The sequence below is a fragment of the Dendrobates tinctorius genome, unplaced genomic scaffold (assembly GCF_039654945.1).
Source record: "Dendrobates tinctorius isolate UK_male_01 unplaced genomic scaffold, ASM3965494v1 ptg000022l, whole genome shotgun sequence".
Lineage (NCBI taxonomy): Eukaryota > Metazoa > Chordata > Amphibia > Anura > Dendrobatidae > Dendrobates > Dendrobates tinctorius.
This window is the reverse complement of record NW_027361690.1, coordinates 45,170,216-45,185,043: the sequence shown is the minus strand read 5'-3', so window position 1 is coordinate 45,185,043 and position 14,828 is coordinate 45,170,216. Positions and strand designations below refer to the sequence as shown.

The 14,828-nt window shown below is 41.6% G+C and overlaps 2 protein-coding genes across 4 annotated transcripts in view; both read left to right on the top strand.

The window, feature by feature from the left end:
- Positions 1-14,828, top strand: part of CEMIP (cell migration inducing hyaluronidase 1) — a 120,348-nt gene that overhangs the window by 16,590 nt on the left and 88,930 nt on the right. The window lies entirely within an intron of this gene.
- Positions 1-14,828, top strand: part of LOC141084169 (cell surface hyaluronidase CEMIP2-like) — a 158,746-nt gene that overhangs the window by 132,925 nt on the left and 10,993 nt on the right. For all 3 annotated transcript variants that reach the window (XM_073568665.1, XM_073568664.1, XM_073568666.1), the window contains 2 exons: positions 2,412-2,627; positions 11,280-11,488. In XM_073568665.1, the coding sequence (XP_073424766.1) occupies positions 2,412-2,627; positions 11,280-11,488 (425 nt within the window). The remainder of the gene's footprint in view (positions 1-2,411; positions 2,628-11,279; positions 11,489-14,828) is intronic.

The following is a 14,828-nucleotide window of genomic DNA, read 5'->3' as shown; positions in this document are numbered from 1 at the left end:
GTGCACCCAATGCGGATTATGCTGCGGATCTGCAGCTGATTTGGCCCTGCGGATCCGCAGCAGATTCTGCTGCATTGTACAGTACCATTAAAGTCTATGAGAAATGAAAAACGCTGTGCACATGCTGCAAATTTTTCTGCGTGGATTTGAATCCGCAGCATGTCAATTCTTGGTGCAGATCCGCGGCGTTTTGACACCTGCTCCATTATAGGAATCCGCAGGTGTCAAAACGCAGGGGAAATCCGCACAAAATCTGCACTAAATCCGCAGGTAAAACGCAGGTCATTTGACCTGCGGATTTAGCCAAATCTGCTCGGAAAAATCCGCAGGGTAGTCCGCAACGTGTGCACATACCCTTACACCTAATTTAGCAACTTTTTTTTTTTTAAAAGTTGCATTTCATGAATCTGTCTAAAAAAAATCTGGAAAAGCCACATTAACGTAAAAAAACCCTGAAAACGAAACCACAAAAGGAACATTTGATGAAAGGTGCAATTTGTCAGTTTCTCGTAAATCAAAAAGTCACTTGTTGAAAGGAATTCACACCAAAAGCTGACGGAAATGCATTGATGAATGGGGCCGCCGTGTTTAGCAATGTGAGTTTTGCAGTTATACAATGGCAGGGAATCAGCAGAGTGCAGGCTTCCATAAAACAGCACCACGTCTGCTTGACTCCAAGGAATCCGAGGTTTCACACTGCCTTTCTATATTTTAAGGGTATGTGCACACACTGCAGATTCACCTGCGGGTTTTTTCCTGCGGAACCGCAGGTAAAACTGCAGGTAAAGTGACCTGCGGTTTTGCTGCGGTTTGGCCTGCGGTTTTGCCCTGCGGTTTGACACCTGGACAATGGAATAGGTGGCAAACCGCAGCAGAATCCGCAGAAACAATTGACATGCTGCGGAAAAAAACCCGCAGCTTTTCCGCAGGTAAAAAACCGCAGCGTGAGCACTGCGGTTTTGAAAACCCATAGGCTAACATGGTAAAGTACCATGTCTGTGGAACTGCTGCAGTTCTGCAGGGCCAAAACCGCAGCAAAACCGCAGCGTGTGCACATGGCCTAAGAGTTGACTACGTGCACCTGGAACAGTGCATGTAATAGTGTTACAAGAGAGAGAGATTCCAGCTCACCCGTCAATGCATCTTGGTAACCTCGGGAGCACGGACACGCTGTGTCAGGGCTTGAAACATCCAAGGAAATGGCGTCCAGCTCAACCAATATAGTGAAAAACGAATTTTATTCACCAAAACTTTATACAAAGAGGATAAAAATTAAGGGAGCTTAGTCTCCAGAAACGCGTCGATATCATCACTTGTCTGCCACTATGCTGAAGATTTTTATCCTCTTTGTATGAGGTTTTGGTGAATAAATTCATTTTTCACTAAATTGGTTGAGCTGGACGCCTTTTCCTTAAATAGTGTAGCAAGACATTGATGTAATTGATGTAGATACAGTTCCTTCAAATATTACTGAAAGGGGGTTTTAAGGGACTTTGTTGGCCTCTGCTTAGGATGTAGATGGGCCCCATTGATTCAATTTTTTAGAACACACAAAAAATGTCTTCCTTGCAGATCTTTCTCTTCAGTTCTCAAAAGCAGGACCGAGATGGACCCCAGAATAATCAGTAGGGTACCTCAGCTTCTGTTTGCATAACTGATGCAACGAGTCACTGATTCCGTTTGTTCCTAAAACGGAACAGACGGACAGGACGTCCGGACAGATATGCAGCCAGGGCCGTAGAGATTCCCTATCCATTTTCTCTGTCGGATGTTCTCCATGTTTGGCCTGACAAAGTACACAAACTTTCATTGAGCTTTCAGATGTTACCGAAGTACCAGAGCTGTCACAGGTTTTTCTTTCTGCTTTATGCACTGGAATATGCTGGATTGCACCAGACAGCTCAGAAGTAAGTCCAGATGCAGTAATAGATTCTCACTTTCCTGGTAGCAGCTGTGTTTACAAGTGTCAATGCTATGTACAATGAAAAAATAGAATGGCCCTTATTAAGTCATGGATGGAAGACTGCGTTACGTGGTTTTAAGACTACTGAAGACGTGCACCAAACAAATCATGATGGAAGGCTCTGATGTGCAGAATGGCTTCTATATTACATACTTTGTTCATCAATCCAAATTAGTTATGGTATTTCCCTGGCTTCCAGAATAGATATCATACCACATCTGCAAAACGGATTCTATTATGAGCAATTGCCCTACTTATTTGCCGCAGCTGTACCGCTATGATCTCAGCTGATGATAAATACTTCTCCTAATCCACATATTAACCACGGCACACGGCGTAGATGGTTTATTGGACGCTCGAGTGGAGCCTGATGTAGGTTATCAATCACTAGAAGAGGATAATATGTTCTGGCACTGCTATCATTTAACATTTTCCCTTTTCTTTCCAGGTTGGTCGCAAAGTATTTTTTGGTCACCCAGGGCAGTGGTTCGGATCTAATGACTATGATGGTGACAAGGTATCAATATTCCATGATTTGGACGGCTCAGTCACCGGGTATCCTGATACTTTTGTTGGGAGAGCTAGTAATTATCTTCTGCGTCATCCAGGATGCCTTACAGTGCCACAATGGAATGGAGTCATATGCACCGGCAGATATGCACAGGTAGGTCCAAGACTTACCATATTTTTGTTTATGACCACATAGCACTATGTGTATCTTGAATGAAAGAGTACAGCAGTGCTCTGTATTCGCTGAGATGAATGCAAACATTGAATATATGAATTTAGACTGCATTACTGCTATATACAATATTCTTATAATGTTAAGGTTCGTAGTGCATAAATTGGCCCATACATGTGACCACCAATCATGCCAAGGAGACCTTTCTATGGAAAGATGCGGAAACAATTATCAATCAAGCCTTTCATGGGCTAAGAGCCTACAAATATAAAGGCCAGGTAGAATCCAATGCTAATTAAAAACAGCCTTAGGGCTCTTGCAAACGTCTATAGATCTTTGTCCGAGCACGGACCGCAATGCATGGGCTGTCCGCGGGTGTCACGACCTGAACTCCACAGAGTCATAACTGCCAATGAAGCTGTTGGGTTCAGGCCAGGAGACCTACAGACTTACCGTACATTACGGTCCATGCTTGGACTGAGATCTGTGGACATCTGCATGAACTCTTAGGGCTGATGGGAGGAGTGCTCAGCTAAATATGGAGGCAGTCACCACCAACAGTATGCTACAAAAAAGAACAGAAAACTGGCCAGCAAGTACGAACAGAATAAAGCCAGTGTGAACAGGTGCAAGCTGCTGTGACTGCTCACTACACAAATGAAAGAATACAGCAGCGCTCTGTAAGTGCTAAGATGTCTGCAAACATTGACTATATGAAATTTAAACTACATTATTGCTAGATTGGCTATTCTGTCATATTAGCCATGTTTGTGTTCATCTCATTGCACACAGAGCGCTGCTGTATTCTTTCATGTGTGTGTTGTGCAGTCACAGCAGGTTGCACCTGTTTACACTTGCATTATTCTGTTGCAAGGTGCTTTTTTAGCTTCCCCATTTGATGTACAAAAGACATTTCAGGTCATAGGTCAAATTACTTCTATTCTGTGTTTTAATAATGCCAGGAAGGTTTAAAGGGATATTGACAAGGGGTATTGACAATCACTGAGGGTCCGATCATTGTTACCCCCCCAGAGCCGTGGCTGTTAAGAGAGCAGTGTGAATGGTGCAGTGATCGATCATGTGCACTGCTATCCCATTCATTCTTATGGAAGGGCTGAATACCAACTGAGTGCAACCCTTGGCTATATACGGTGGTCCCATTATGAATGTATAAAGCGGGAGTGTGTTAAATTGACCACTGCACCATCCTCGATATGGGTGAGGCAGACCCCCAGCGATCAGAAAGGTATTTCCTATTTGATTTTTCCAGAAAATAATTTGTCTCTTTGCTTGCTTTAGCTTTTTCCAGAAATGTACTTACATCGAGAAACTACCGTCAGTGAGATTATATTCCTTCTATAAATTGGGCAAGTTAAAAAATCCCTGTTACACATTCATCCAGCAATGGTACAATGTTGATTTGCTCTACAGGACAGCAGGCCGTTCACCAGGCATGTCAGGGGGTCTCCATCCTCCAAACAGAGGTAGAAGCCGCATCTATCAAGCATATATGACAAATTCTGTAACTGTGCTGTAAATGTCTAAGTTGCGAAAACCCCCTTAATGCATTTACTGGGAATCCGTGTTTGTCATCACCACAAAGCTCAGTGTAGAAACTTACAATAACACATTTCAGGGCAGGGCTTTTTCATCATTGCTATTTATGTAACCAAAACCGTTCCATCAAACATTGCCTTATTAGAGAAGTCTTCTGCACGTTCCCACAGTGATGTTAAGCCGGGCTCACGTGTCTTATTAAACCTCCGAACCATTCCTCTGCCCAGTTCCGTGCCAGCAAGTCCCTGCTTTTACCATTATCAACATTTACTCTCGCGCTAGGAGTTGGCTTGTGGGAATATCTGTATTGGAACATAGACTCATGCCTTAAGGAGTAGGCACGGAATAATGGAAGCCATTTGTGTGACCCAGATTATTATTCCGTCTCCTGGTTCACCAGTACTTGGTGACTGTATACCACATGTGTGCACTCATTCTTTCTGAATTGATAGGTTTCATCTATTCCCAAAAACTATAACAGAAGGAACAGAAGGATTGTAGACCCAGGTTATCAGCCACATATTAATACCATATTCATATATCTCCCCAGCTTAGTAATATGGCACCTTGTGAGCGGTGCTGTTCCGTACAGGTGACAGCGAGGGAGGAATCCGGGCAGCTGTGTCATGGAACATTACACTCATGCCTGTCTTTTGCTGTCGTACATTATAAATCAGTTTTGTTCAGTTTCTTTGACAACAACAACAGGTTGCATTCCTCTTCGGGGTGTAGATTATGTGTTTTTCCCAGACCTGAGCGTCTCACATTTGTTTTTTACCTCTGATTTCATTAGTTTGATCTTAGACAATTCTCTAACGTGCCCCACGTTACACCCAGAGCAATTACCATTTTCTTGACAGGTCTTTCCATGACCTCTAGACGGGATAAACATATATCTATCAAGGTTCTTTTTTTATTTTTACACCTTTCACTTTATTAACCCTTTTGCATCTAATATCCCCCATAGTATTTTTTTTTTAGTTATGCATTTTAACCTTCCACCACAAAGGTTTGGGCAGATAAAAGATTATCATTTGTAATCATTTATCTTTGTTATCAGTGCTGAACATTTCGGTAGTCTGCAGCAGTGAAATTCACCCAAAATTCGTCTGGTAGTCACAATTAGATCAGGTGCAGACATGCGGACTTTCAGTCCGAGTGCGAATTGACAAAACATCGGCACGCACCTGGACCAATATTATGTTATGAGGCCGCGCGCTTTTTTTTCCTCGGTCCGTCTCCAGTCAATGCATCCCCGAGTTTGATTTGATTTACGGATCGCACTCGGCCATGCAAGTCAATGACTTTGTGGAAACCATTAGACTGCACTCAGATGACATCTGATTGCAGTCCGATTTCCATGGACTGACAGAATGGAGAAGAAGAAGCATTTTTTTCTCCATCCTCTCTTCATTCGGGAGAATCAGGGCACACTATGATCACACTCAGATTAAACTCTGATAAGAGTGTAATAAGCATAATCATACCCGATTTTCTCAGATGAGATAATACACAGTCTTCTTCACCTGCCCTAACAGACCAGCTCTAACATATACCCCAGTACTTCTCTTCTGAATATCAAGCTGATAAATCATGAATCTATGAGTTAAACCATACTAAATCTTCATAGGAAGCCAAATCATGATGTGGAATAGATAAGACGTTATTTCCATTTAATAAACTAAGTATGTGACATTTGGCTCCCAGGCTAATTCCTTACAACCCTGCACCTCCTTATCACAGCTATGTTATCTGAAAAGAAAAATACCTGTCAATTCTCAGCTTATTATATCAATGGACACAAGCAAAGTAATAAATATCATGTCATAAAATCACTGCATTCACACCTGCAAGGACCAGCACACTAGAATACAGATGCAAAACGCCTGGGAACTTGCCATGTTTGACACATGAAGAGTAATGTATACAGTCTGATATAGGGGCAGTGACCCGGATTCCAGCAATGTGTCACTTTATTGATTGCTGCAGTATTCATTAAAAACTGTTTTCTCTTCTGCAGATCTACCACTTCTCTGATTGCTGAACTCTGTGTAACCACGCCCACATCACTGATTGGCAGCTTTCTGCCTGCGTGCCGTGTACTCAGAAAGCTGCCAATCATTGGCGGGGGGCGTGGTTGGACTACAGTGGGTTTACTAGTCCTCTAGTGATAATCTCCTGCTGATAAATCAGTGATTTTATGGAAACTACACTAAACAGCCCAGTAAGTGACACATCTCTGGATTTAGAGTCTTCTACCCTGCAGTATGCTGCTCTCAGATTAGGTAGGAAAAAAATGACGACAAGGTCCCTTTAAAATGTAAGTGGGAACTACAAGGATCATAATTGTTTTTTTCAGGCATTTCCCACTTATGCTTGATCAGATTAAGATCTAGTCAATACCTTGACCTCTTTGTCATGTTCCTGTCACATTCCTGAACCAGATTTACAGTGTGGAAGGATGCATTATCATGCTTGAAAGGCCACTGCCATTAGTAAATACCTCTGTCATGTAGGGGTGTAGGTGTCAAAGTAACATCTGTATGAATGTCAGGACCCAACATTTTCAAGAGGATCATACTCCTTCCCTGCCGTCTCATAATGCATCCTGGTTCCATCTCTTCCCTAAGTAAGCAACGCTCACATACCAGGTGCAAAAGGCAAAGTGGTTCATCAGCCCAGGCCACATTCTGCCATAGCTCCATGGTCCAGTTCCGATGCCAGTGTGTTCACCATTGATGCTTTTTAACAATGTTAAATAAATATTCCGGCTACTTAAATTGAATATAAAATATATTTTTTGTATTACATGTCTAAAATTTTAGTAAAGTGAATATGCAACAAAGTATGCATGTACAGTCATATGTTAAAGTTTGGGCACCCCTATTAATGTTAACCTTTTTTCTTTATAACAATTTTGTTTTTTGCAACAGCTATTTCAGTTTCATATATCTAATAACTGATGGACTCAGTTATATTTCTGGATTCAAATGAGGTTTATTGTACTAACAGAACATGTGCAATCTGCATTTTAGCAAAATTTGACCGGTGCAAAAGTATGGGCACCTCAACATAAAAGTGACATTAATATTTCGTAGAGCCTCCTTTTGCAAAAATAACAGCCTCTAGTCGCTTCCTGTAGCTATTAATGAGTTCCTGGATCCTGGATGAAGGTATTTGTGACCATTCCTGTTTACAAAACAATTCCAGTTCAGTTAAGTTTGATGGTGGCCGAGCATGGACAGCCCGCTTCAAATCATCCCACAGATGTTCAATGATATTCAGGTCTGGGGACTGGGATGGCCATTCCAGAACATTGTAATTGTTCCTCTGCATGAATGCCTGAGTAGATTTGGAGCGGTGTTTTGGATCATTGTGTTGTTGAAATATCCATCCCCTGCGTAACTTCAACTTTGTCACTGATTCTTGCACATTATTGTCAAGAATCTGCTGATACTGAGTTGAATCCATGCGACCCACAACTTTAACAAGATTCCCGGTGCCAGCATTGGCCACACAGCCCCAAAGCATGATGGAACCTCCACCAAATTTTACTGTGGGTAGCAAGTGTTTTTCTTGGAATGCTGTGTTTTTTAGCCTCCATGTATAACGCCTTTTTGTATGACCAAACAACTCAATCTTTGTTTCATCAGTCCACAGGACCTTCTTCCAAAATGTAACTGGCTTGTCCAAATGTGCTTTTGCATACCTCAGGCGACTCTGTTTGTGGCGTGCTTGCAGAAACGGCTTCTTTCGCATCACTCTCCCATACAGCTTCTCCTTGTGCAAAGTGCGCTGTATTGTTGACCGATGCACAGTGACACCATCTGCAGCAAGATGATGCTGCAGGTCTTTGGAGGTGTAGGAACAAAATCAGTTGCATGATAAAGCTCGGGAAGACATCACCACTTGGCGAGCTTCCCAGCAAAAAAACCTCACCAACTCCAATAGATTATAATATACCAGAGAAACAGGAGTACACGGTGAAAACAAGAGAAATAAATAAATGTAAATATTTATTGTACATACAAAATACATAAGAAGTATAGCAGAATAATCATAGTGCACCAAGGAACATGCAGGCAAGCAAAGGGGCACCCATCTGACAATATGATCCTAAATTTGTAAGCGCTCCGGTCAAGTGACCCAAAAAGATAAAGCATATAAACGGCATCAGTGCCTGCGAAACGTGCGTCGGCGGTGGACATCTGGCTGTGGGGCCCTCTTTCTGACTTCTTTTTTCCTTGATAAACAACAAAAACCCAATAAATAATAACGGCAAAAACTCAGATTAGAATCCATAAACAACAAGAATAAGTATAAATTGCCCAAAAATTAACACTTTTATTGAATACAAAAAATACAGAGATAAAAATTACACACAAGGGTGACTGCTATCCAACGCAGGAGCCATATTGCACTAGTGCCCGTTTAACCAAATGTAAATACAGATATGGAACAATTATAGATATTGATCAGAGAGTGGCATGTACTTTGCTACATCTAGCTGAATAGCCAAAAGAGAACAGCGCAAATGTTACTGAACTCACAGTACTTTCCACAGTGGGTATGCATACAACCACTCCGTGATCACGTATCAATTACTAAAAAAGCCCAGCTAGGAGCAATATGTGTGAGGCAAATACACAAACATACTAACAATAAGGTAAGGACACTTACAAGATATAAGTAATGGCGCTGGCTTCCCACTCGCCCCAACGCGCGTTTTCGCTTCTTCGTCAGGAGGCGAAGAAGCGAAAACGCGCGTTGGGGCGAGTGGGAAGCCAGCGCCATTACTTATATCTTGTAAGTGTCCTTACCTTATTGTTAGTATGTTTGTGTATTTGCCTCACACATATTGCTCCTAGCTGGGCTTTTTTAGTAATTGATACGTGATCACGGAGTGGTTGTATGCATACCCACTGTGGAAAGTACTGTGAGTTCAGTAACATTTGCGCTGTTCTCTTTTGGCTATTCAGCTAGATGTAGCAAAGTACATGCCACTCTCTGATCAATATCTATAATTGTTCCATATCTGTATTTACATTTGGTTAAACGGGCACTAGTGCAATATGGCTCCTGCGTTGGATAGCAGTCACCCTTGTGTGTAATTTTTATCTCTGTATTTTTTGTATTCAATAAAAGTGTTAATTTTTGGGCAATTTATACTTATTCTTGTTGTTTATGGATCTTTTTTCCTTGGTAAGCTGCATTTTCATACCTTTTTTCCCTTTATAGGTTTATATGCTTTATCTTTTTGGGTCACTTGACCGGAGCGCTTACAAATTTAGGATCATATTGTCAGATGGGTGCCCCTTTGCTTGCCTGCATGTTCCTTGGTGCACTATGATTATTCTGCTATACTTCTTATGTATTTTGTATGTACAATAAATATTTACATTTATTTATTTCTCTTGTTTTCACCGTGTACTCCTGTTTCTCTGGTATATTAAAGTCTTTGGAGGTGGTCTGTGGATTGTCCTTGACTGTTCTCACCATTCTTCTTCTCTGCCTTTCTGATAATTTTCTTGGCCTGCCACTTCTGGGCTTAACAAAAACTGTACCTGTGTTCTTCCATTTCCTTACTATGTTCCTCACAGTGGAAACTGACAGGTTAAATCTCTGAGACAACTTTTTGTATCCTTCCCCTGAAAAGCTATGTTGAATAATCTTTGTTTTCAGATCACTTGAGAGTTGTTTTGAGGAGCCCATGATGCCACTCTTCATAGGAGAATCAAATAGGAGAACTACTTGCAAGTGGCCACCTTAAATACCTTTTCTCATGATTTGATACACCTGGCTATGAAGTTCAAAGCTCAATGAGGTTACAAAACCAATTTAGTGCTTCAGGAAGTCAGTAAAAAGTTAGTTAGGAGTGTTCAAATCAAGAAAATGATAAGAGTGTCCATACTTTTGCACCGGTCAAATTTTGTTTAAATGCAGATTGCACATTTTCTGTTAGTAAAATAAACCTCATTTGAATCCAGAAATATAACTGAGTCCATCAGTTATTAGATATTTGAAACTGAAATAGCTGTGGCAAAAACCAAAATTGTTATAAAGAGAAAAGGTTAACATTAATAGGGGTGCCCAAACTTTAACATATGACTGTATTATAGCACATTATACAATATTAATAATATTCAGTATTTAATATATTTTAGAACAGAGTTGGAGTTTGTTTATTATTACAGTCTCCCAACTCCACAACCTTCATTGTTCCCTTTATCATGTGCCAAGTGCTAGTTGCTATTTGTGAACGCCGCTTCCAGTGTATTTGATCGGCATGCTTTGAATGGTGCTGTTTATTGCAGTGTTTATTGCACTGCTCTGGATCATGTTTCTTCCTGTGGGATCCATGCCACTATACAGTGTTTGCATCAGATTCACTCAGTTCTGTGTATCATTTATATTAATATTGCTCTCATCCAATACAACGTGCACTTTACACTCACTCAAAACTGTTACTCTTCATGTACACATTCTTACATCCTTATGTTTTTTCCATGAAGTTACTGGGATCAAAAAAGTATTTTACTTTTTATGTGGGCGCAGCTCTAAATGTTTATTAAAGGGAACCTGTCAGCGGGATCTACTGTACTGTATATGCACGTTTAGCAGGCAGGTCCAGCAATACCTTTACTGGCCAGTACTTCCAAACCTGTGCTTGAATTGATATGCAAGGGAGGCTGAAGAACTATGGAAGATCTGAAACCTCTGTCACTCCAGCTCTTTTACACACCCAGCATTGCCTCTTTACTAAGGGCTCCTATGCCTGAAGTTACACTTCAGGGGGCTATCAGTCAAGCAGGAGGGTGCGGAACGGGACAGAGAATAGAGCTGGAGTGACAGAGGCTTCATATCTACAAACAGCTCTTCAGCCTTGTTCGCATATCAATTCAAATGCTGATTTCTCAGTAACGGAGGGACAAACTGGCCATGTAATGGTCTTGCTAGACTTTGAAAGTGCTACATACACATATAAATAGTTCAGGGAGTGCAATCCTGGTGATATATTTCCTTCAAATGAATTATTATCAGGAAATATTTATTCCTCTCTGCCCTTCTTCATTTCAGCTATATATCCAAGCCAGACGACCTGAGAACCTGACTATATTGGTGGCCAGAGCTGCTTATCCATCACATCCATTAAGACTAGTGGGGGTTAATAAGGGCGCACCATATCAGCAGTACCAACCAGTGGTGATGCTTCATCAAGCCTATACCATCCGATGGGAGGGACAGTCACCCAGAGAAATCATATTGTATCCGATCAACTTCAACAGGTACCAAACACGTTCCACATCTGTTCTGCTTCACAATCTTACATTTGTAATGCTTGAATAATTTTACTGGTTTTCAAGTTAATATGACTGCCTCCTCATATGTATGACATCCTCGGTTTTTGCTCTATCTTACAGCCATTGCCATTTCCATACTGTGCCGTAGTTACTGCAGATTGTATACAGTATTAGATTTATGTCCGGTAGGCACAGATTTTCCTTCCCCCAAAGGCCCCTAGACACATTAGAATGTAGTGGATACGGAAAGTATTCAGACCCCTATAAATATTTCACCCTTTGTTTCTTTGCAGCCATTTGGTAAATTCAAAAAAGTTCATTTTTTTTTCTCATTAATCTTCACTCTGCACCCCATCTTGACTGAAAAAAAAACAAATGTAGGAATTTTTGCAAATTTATTAAAAAAAGAAAAACTGAAATATCACATGGTTATAAGTATTCAGACCCTTTGCTCAGACACTCATATTTAAGTCACATGCTGTCAATTTCCTTGTGATCATCCTTGTGATGGTTCTACTCCTTCATTGTAGTCCAGCTGTGTTTAATTAAACTGATAGGACTTGATTTGTAAAGGCACACACCTGTCTATATAAGACCTCACAGCTCACAGTGCATGTCAGACCAAATGAGAATCATTAGGTCAAAGGAACTGGCCAAGGAGCTCAGAGACAGAATTGTGGCAAGGCACAGATCTGGCCAAGGTTACACCAAGAATTTCTGAAGTACTCAAGGTTCATAAGAGCACAGTGGCCTCCATAATCCTTAAATGGAAGAAGTTTGTGCCCACTAGAAGTCTTCCTAGACCTGGCCATCCAGCCAAACTGAGCAATCGTTGGAGAAGAGCCTTGGTGAGAGAGGTAAAGAAGAACCTCATGATCACTATGGCTGAGCTCCACAGATAGAGTAGGGAGATGGGAGAAAGTTTCACAAAGTCAACTATCACTGCAGCCCTCCACTAGTCGGGCCTTTATGGCAGAGTGGCCCGACGGAAGCCTCTCCTCAGTGCAAGACATATAAAAGCCTGCGTAGTTTGCTAAAAGACTATGAGAAATATGATTCTCTGGTCTGATAAGACGAAGATAGACATTTTTGGTGATAATTCTAAGCGGTATGTGTGGAGAAAACCAGGCACTGCTCATCACCTGCCCAGTACAATTCCAACACTGAAACATGGTGGTGGCAGCATCATGCTATGGGGATGTTTTTCAGCTGCAGGGACAGGATGACTGGTTGCAATTGAAGGAAACACAGGTGCGGCCAAGTACAGAGAGACCCTAGATGAAAACCTCTTCCAGAGTGCTCTGGACCTCAGACTTGGCCGAAGGTTCACCTGCCAACAAGACAATGACCCTAAGCACACAGCTAAGATAACAAAGGAGTGGCTTCAGAACAACTCTGTGACCATTCTTGACTGGCCCAGCTAGAGCCCTGACCTAAACCCAACTGAGCGTCTCTGGAGAGACCTGAAAATGGCTGTCCACCAACGTTCACCATCCATCATGACAGAACTGGAGAGGATCTGCAAGAAAGAATGGCAGAGGATACTCAAATCCAGGTGTGAAAAACTTGCTGCATCATTCCAAAGAAGATTCATGGCTGTACTAGCTCAAAAGCGTGCTTCTACTCAATACTGAGCAAAGGGTCTGAATACTCATGACCATGTGATATTTCAGTTTTTCTTTTTTAATAAATTTGCAAAAATTTCTACATTTCTGTTTTTTTTCAGTCAAGATGGCGTGCAGAGTGTACATTAATGAGAAAAAAAATGAACTTTTTTGAATTTACCAAATGGCTGCAATGAAACAAAGAGTGAAAAATTTAAAGGGGTCTGAATACTTTCCGTACCCACCATCTGGAGGTGACATTTTCAGCAGGGCCGGCTGACCGGCTAGTTTGTATGCTGCCTCTCGATTCTCAACTGACATGCGATGCTCGAAAGAGATGAGGGTCCAGCAGTGTAAATTCAAACTTGCATCCTTTTTGTTCTCTGTAGATAAGATGCCGCCAGAGGTGCTGGACATGAACTCATGAACACCAACAAAATAAAGCAGAACATTGTGTCATGCTTCTACAAATGTACAGTCTTTTGTAGATTTCAGTAGAATCACTCAGCATTCATTGTGGGAGACACAGGAAAAAACAAACTAATAAACAGGGCAGTATTATAAAACGAAAAAAATTAACATAGCGCCATATAATGTCTGCTCAAGTCAGTCCCAGCATAAGTCTGCAGCTGTTGTATACTCCAAGACACCATGTTCCTTGTCCCTCTCTTGGTCTAGTCCTCTCCGCAGTGTGAGTCTATATTTGATGTATTCATACATAAATTCCCATTTCACCGGTGTCTTTCTCTCAGAGCCACTTCCAGGCACAGGTCTACCATGCCCCTAGGTACAATGCTTGTGTTTCTGGTACAATGCTTGTGTTTCATTATTTCACCTCACAGATGGAGCATTTGCTGTTGAATGCATGAAAACTCCAGAAACATTTCATTCTCTTTTATAGTGTGACTATGTAATATTATTATTGGCCAGGAACATATATTAATTATTGAGACGGCTAGAGGGTTGTCACGTGGCCGTAGGTGACAGAGTGCTATATGAGTGGAACATTGTTACCCTAATGACAGGGATGTGCTTTACACCCCATAAAATAATATGTCTTCTAAGTGCAGGAAGTGAATGTCTCATTAAGGTTTGCTAATATAAAGTGGTGTGCTCAATTCTCGGAGAACTGTCTGTATAAAAGAGTCCACATTCTAATGATAGGGTTCTCATTCACTTTGTATGTGAGTAATTAATGGTGCCACATGCACAGTATGTGTCTGTCTCATTGGATTCCTAACTGCCTATGTGTGTCTGGCGGCATGCGCCTGTCTCCATGACACGTGACAAGGGTGATTTAGACATTAGATGTCCCTGTTTTGCCTTCACAATTAATTCCATGCATTCTGCAGATTTCAGTCGGGCCTGTCAGAGAGGCCATGTGTCTGACTGGCTTCCAGGCGCTGATTCTTTGTTCTCTGTCAATGCTGATAACTGCCAGAACTCCCTACTGGAGCGCGGCCGATAAATGTGCATTATGGCTGCCAACACATTTCACCAAACAAACTCATTCCTAAACAGGAGCGTATGGCGGCAGCAGCAGCTCGGTCATAGAGGCTCATGCTGGACCAGATACTTGGGGCTGAACGTATAGGCAGCATCCCAGTCAGTATCCTGCTGAGGTACATGGGACGTTTGTGAGCACCATGGCAATGGTCAAGGATGGGATTTCTTTTCTGTCGGCAAGTGCTATGTTAATATCAGTATTGCTGTTTATTTGT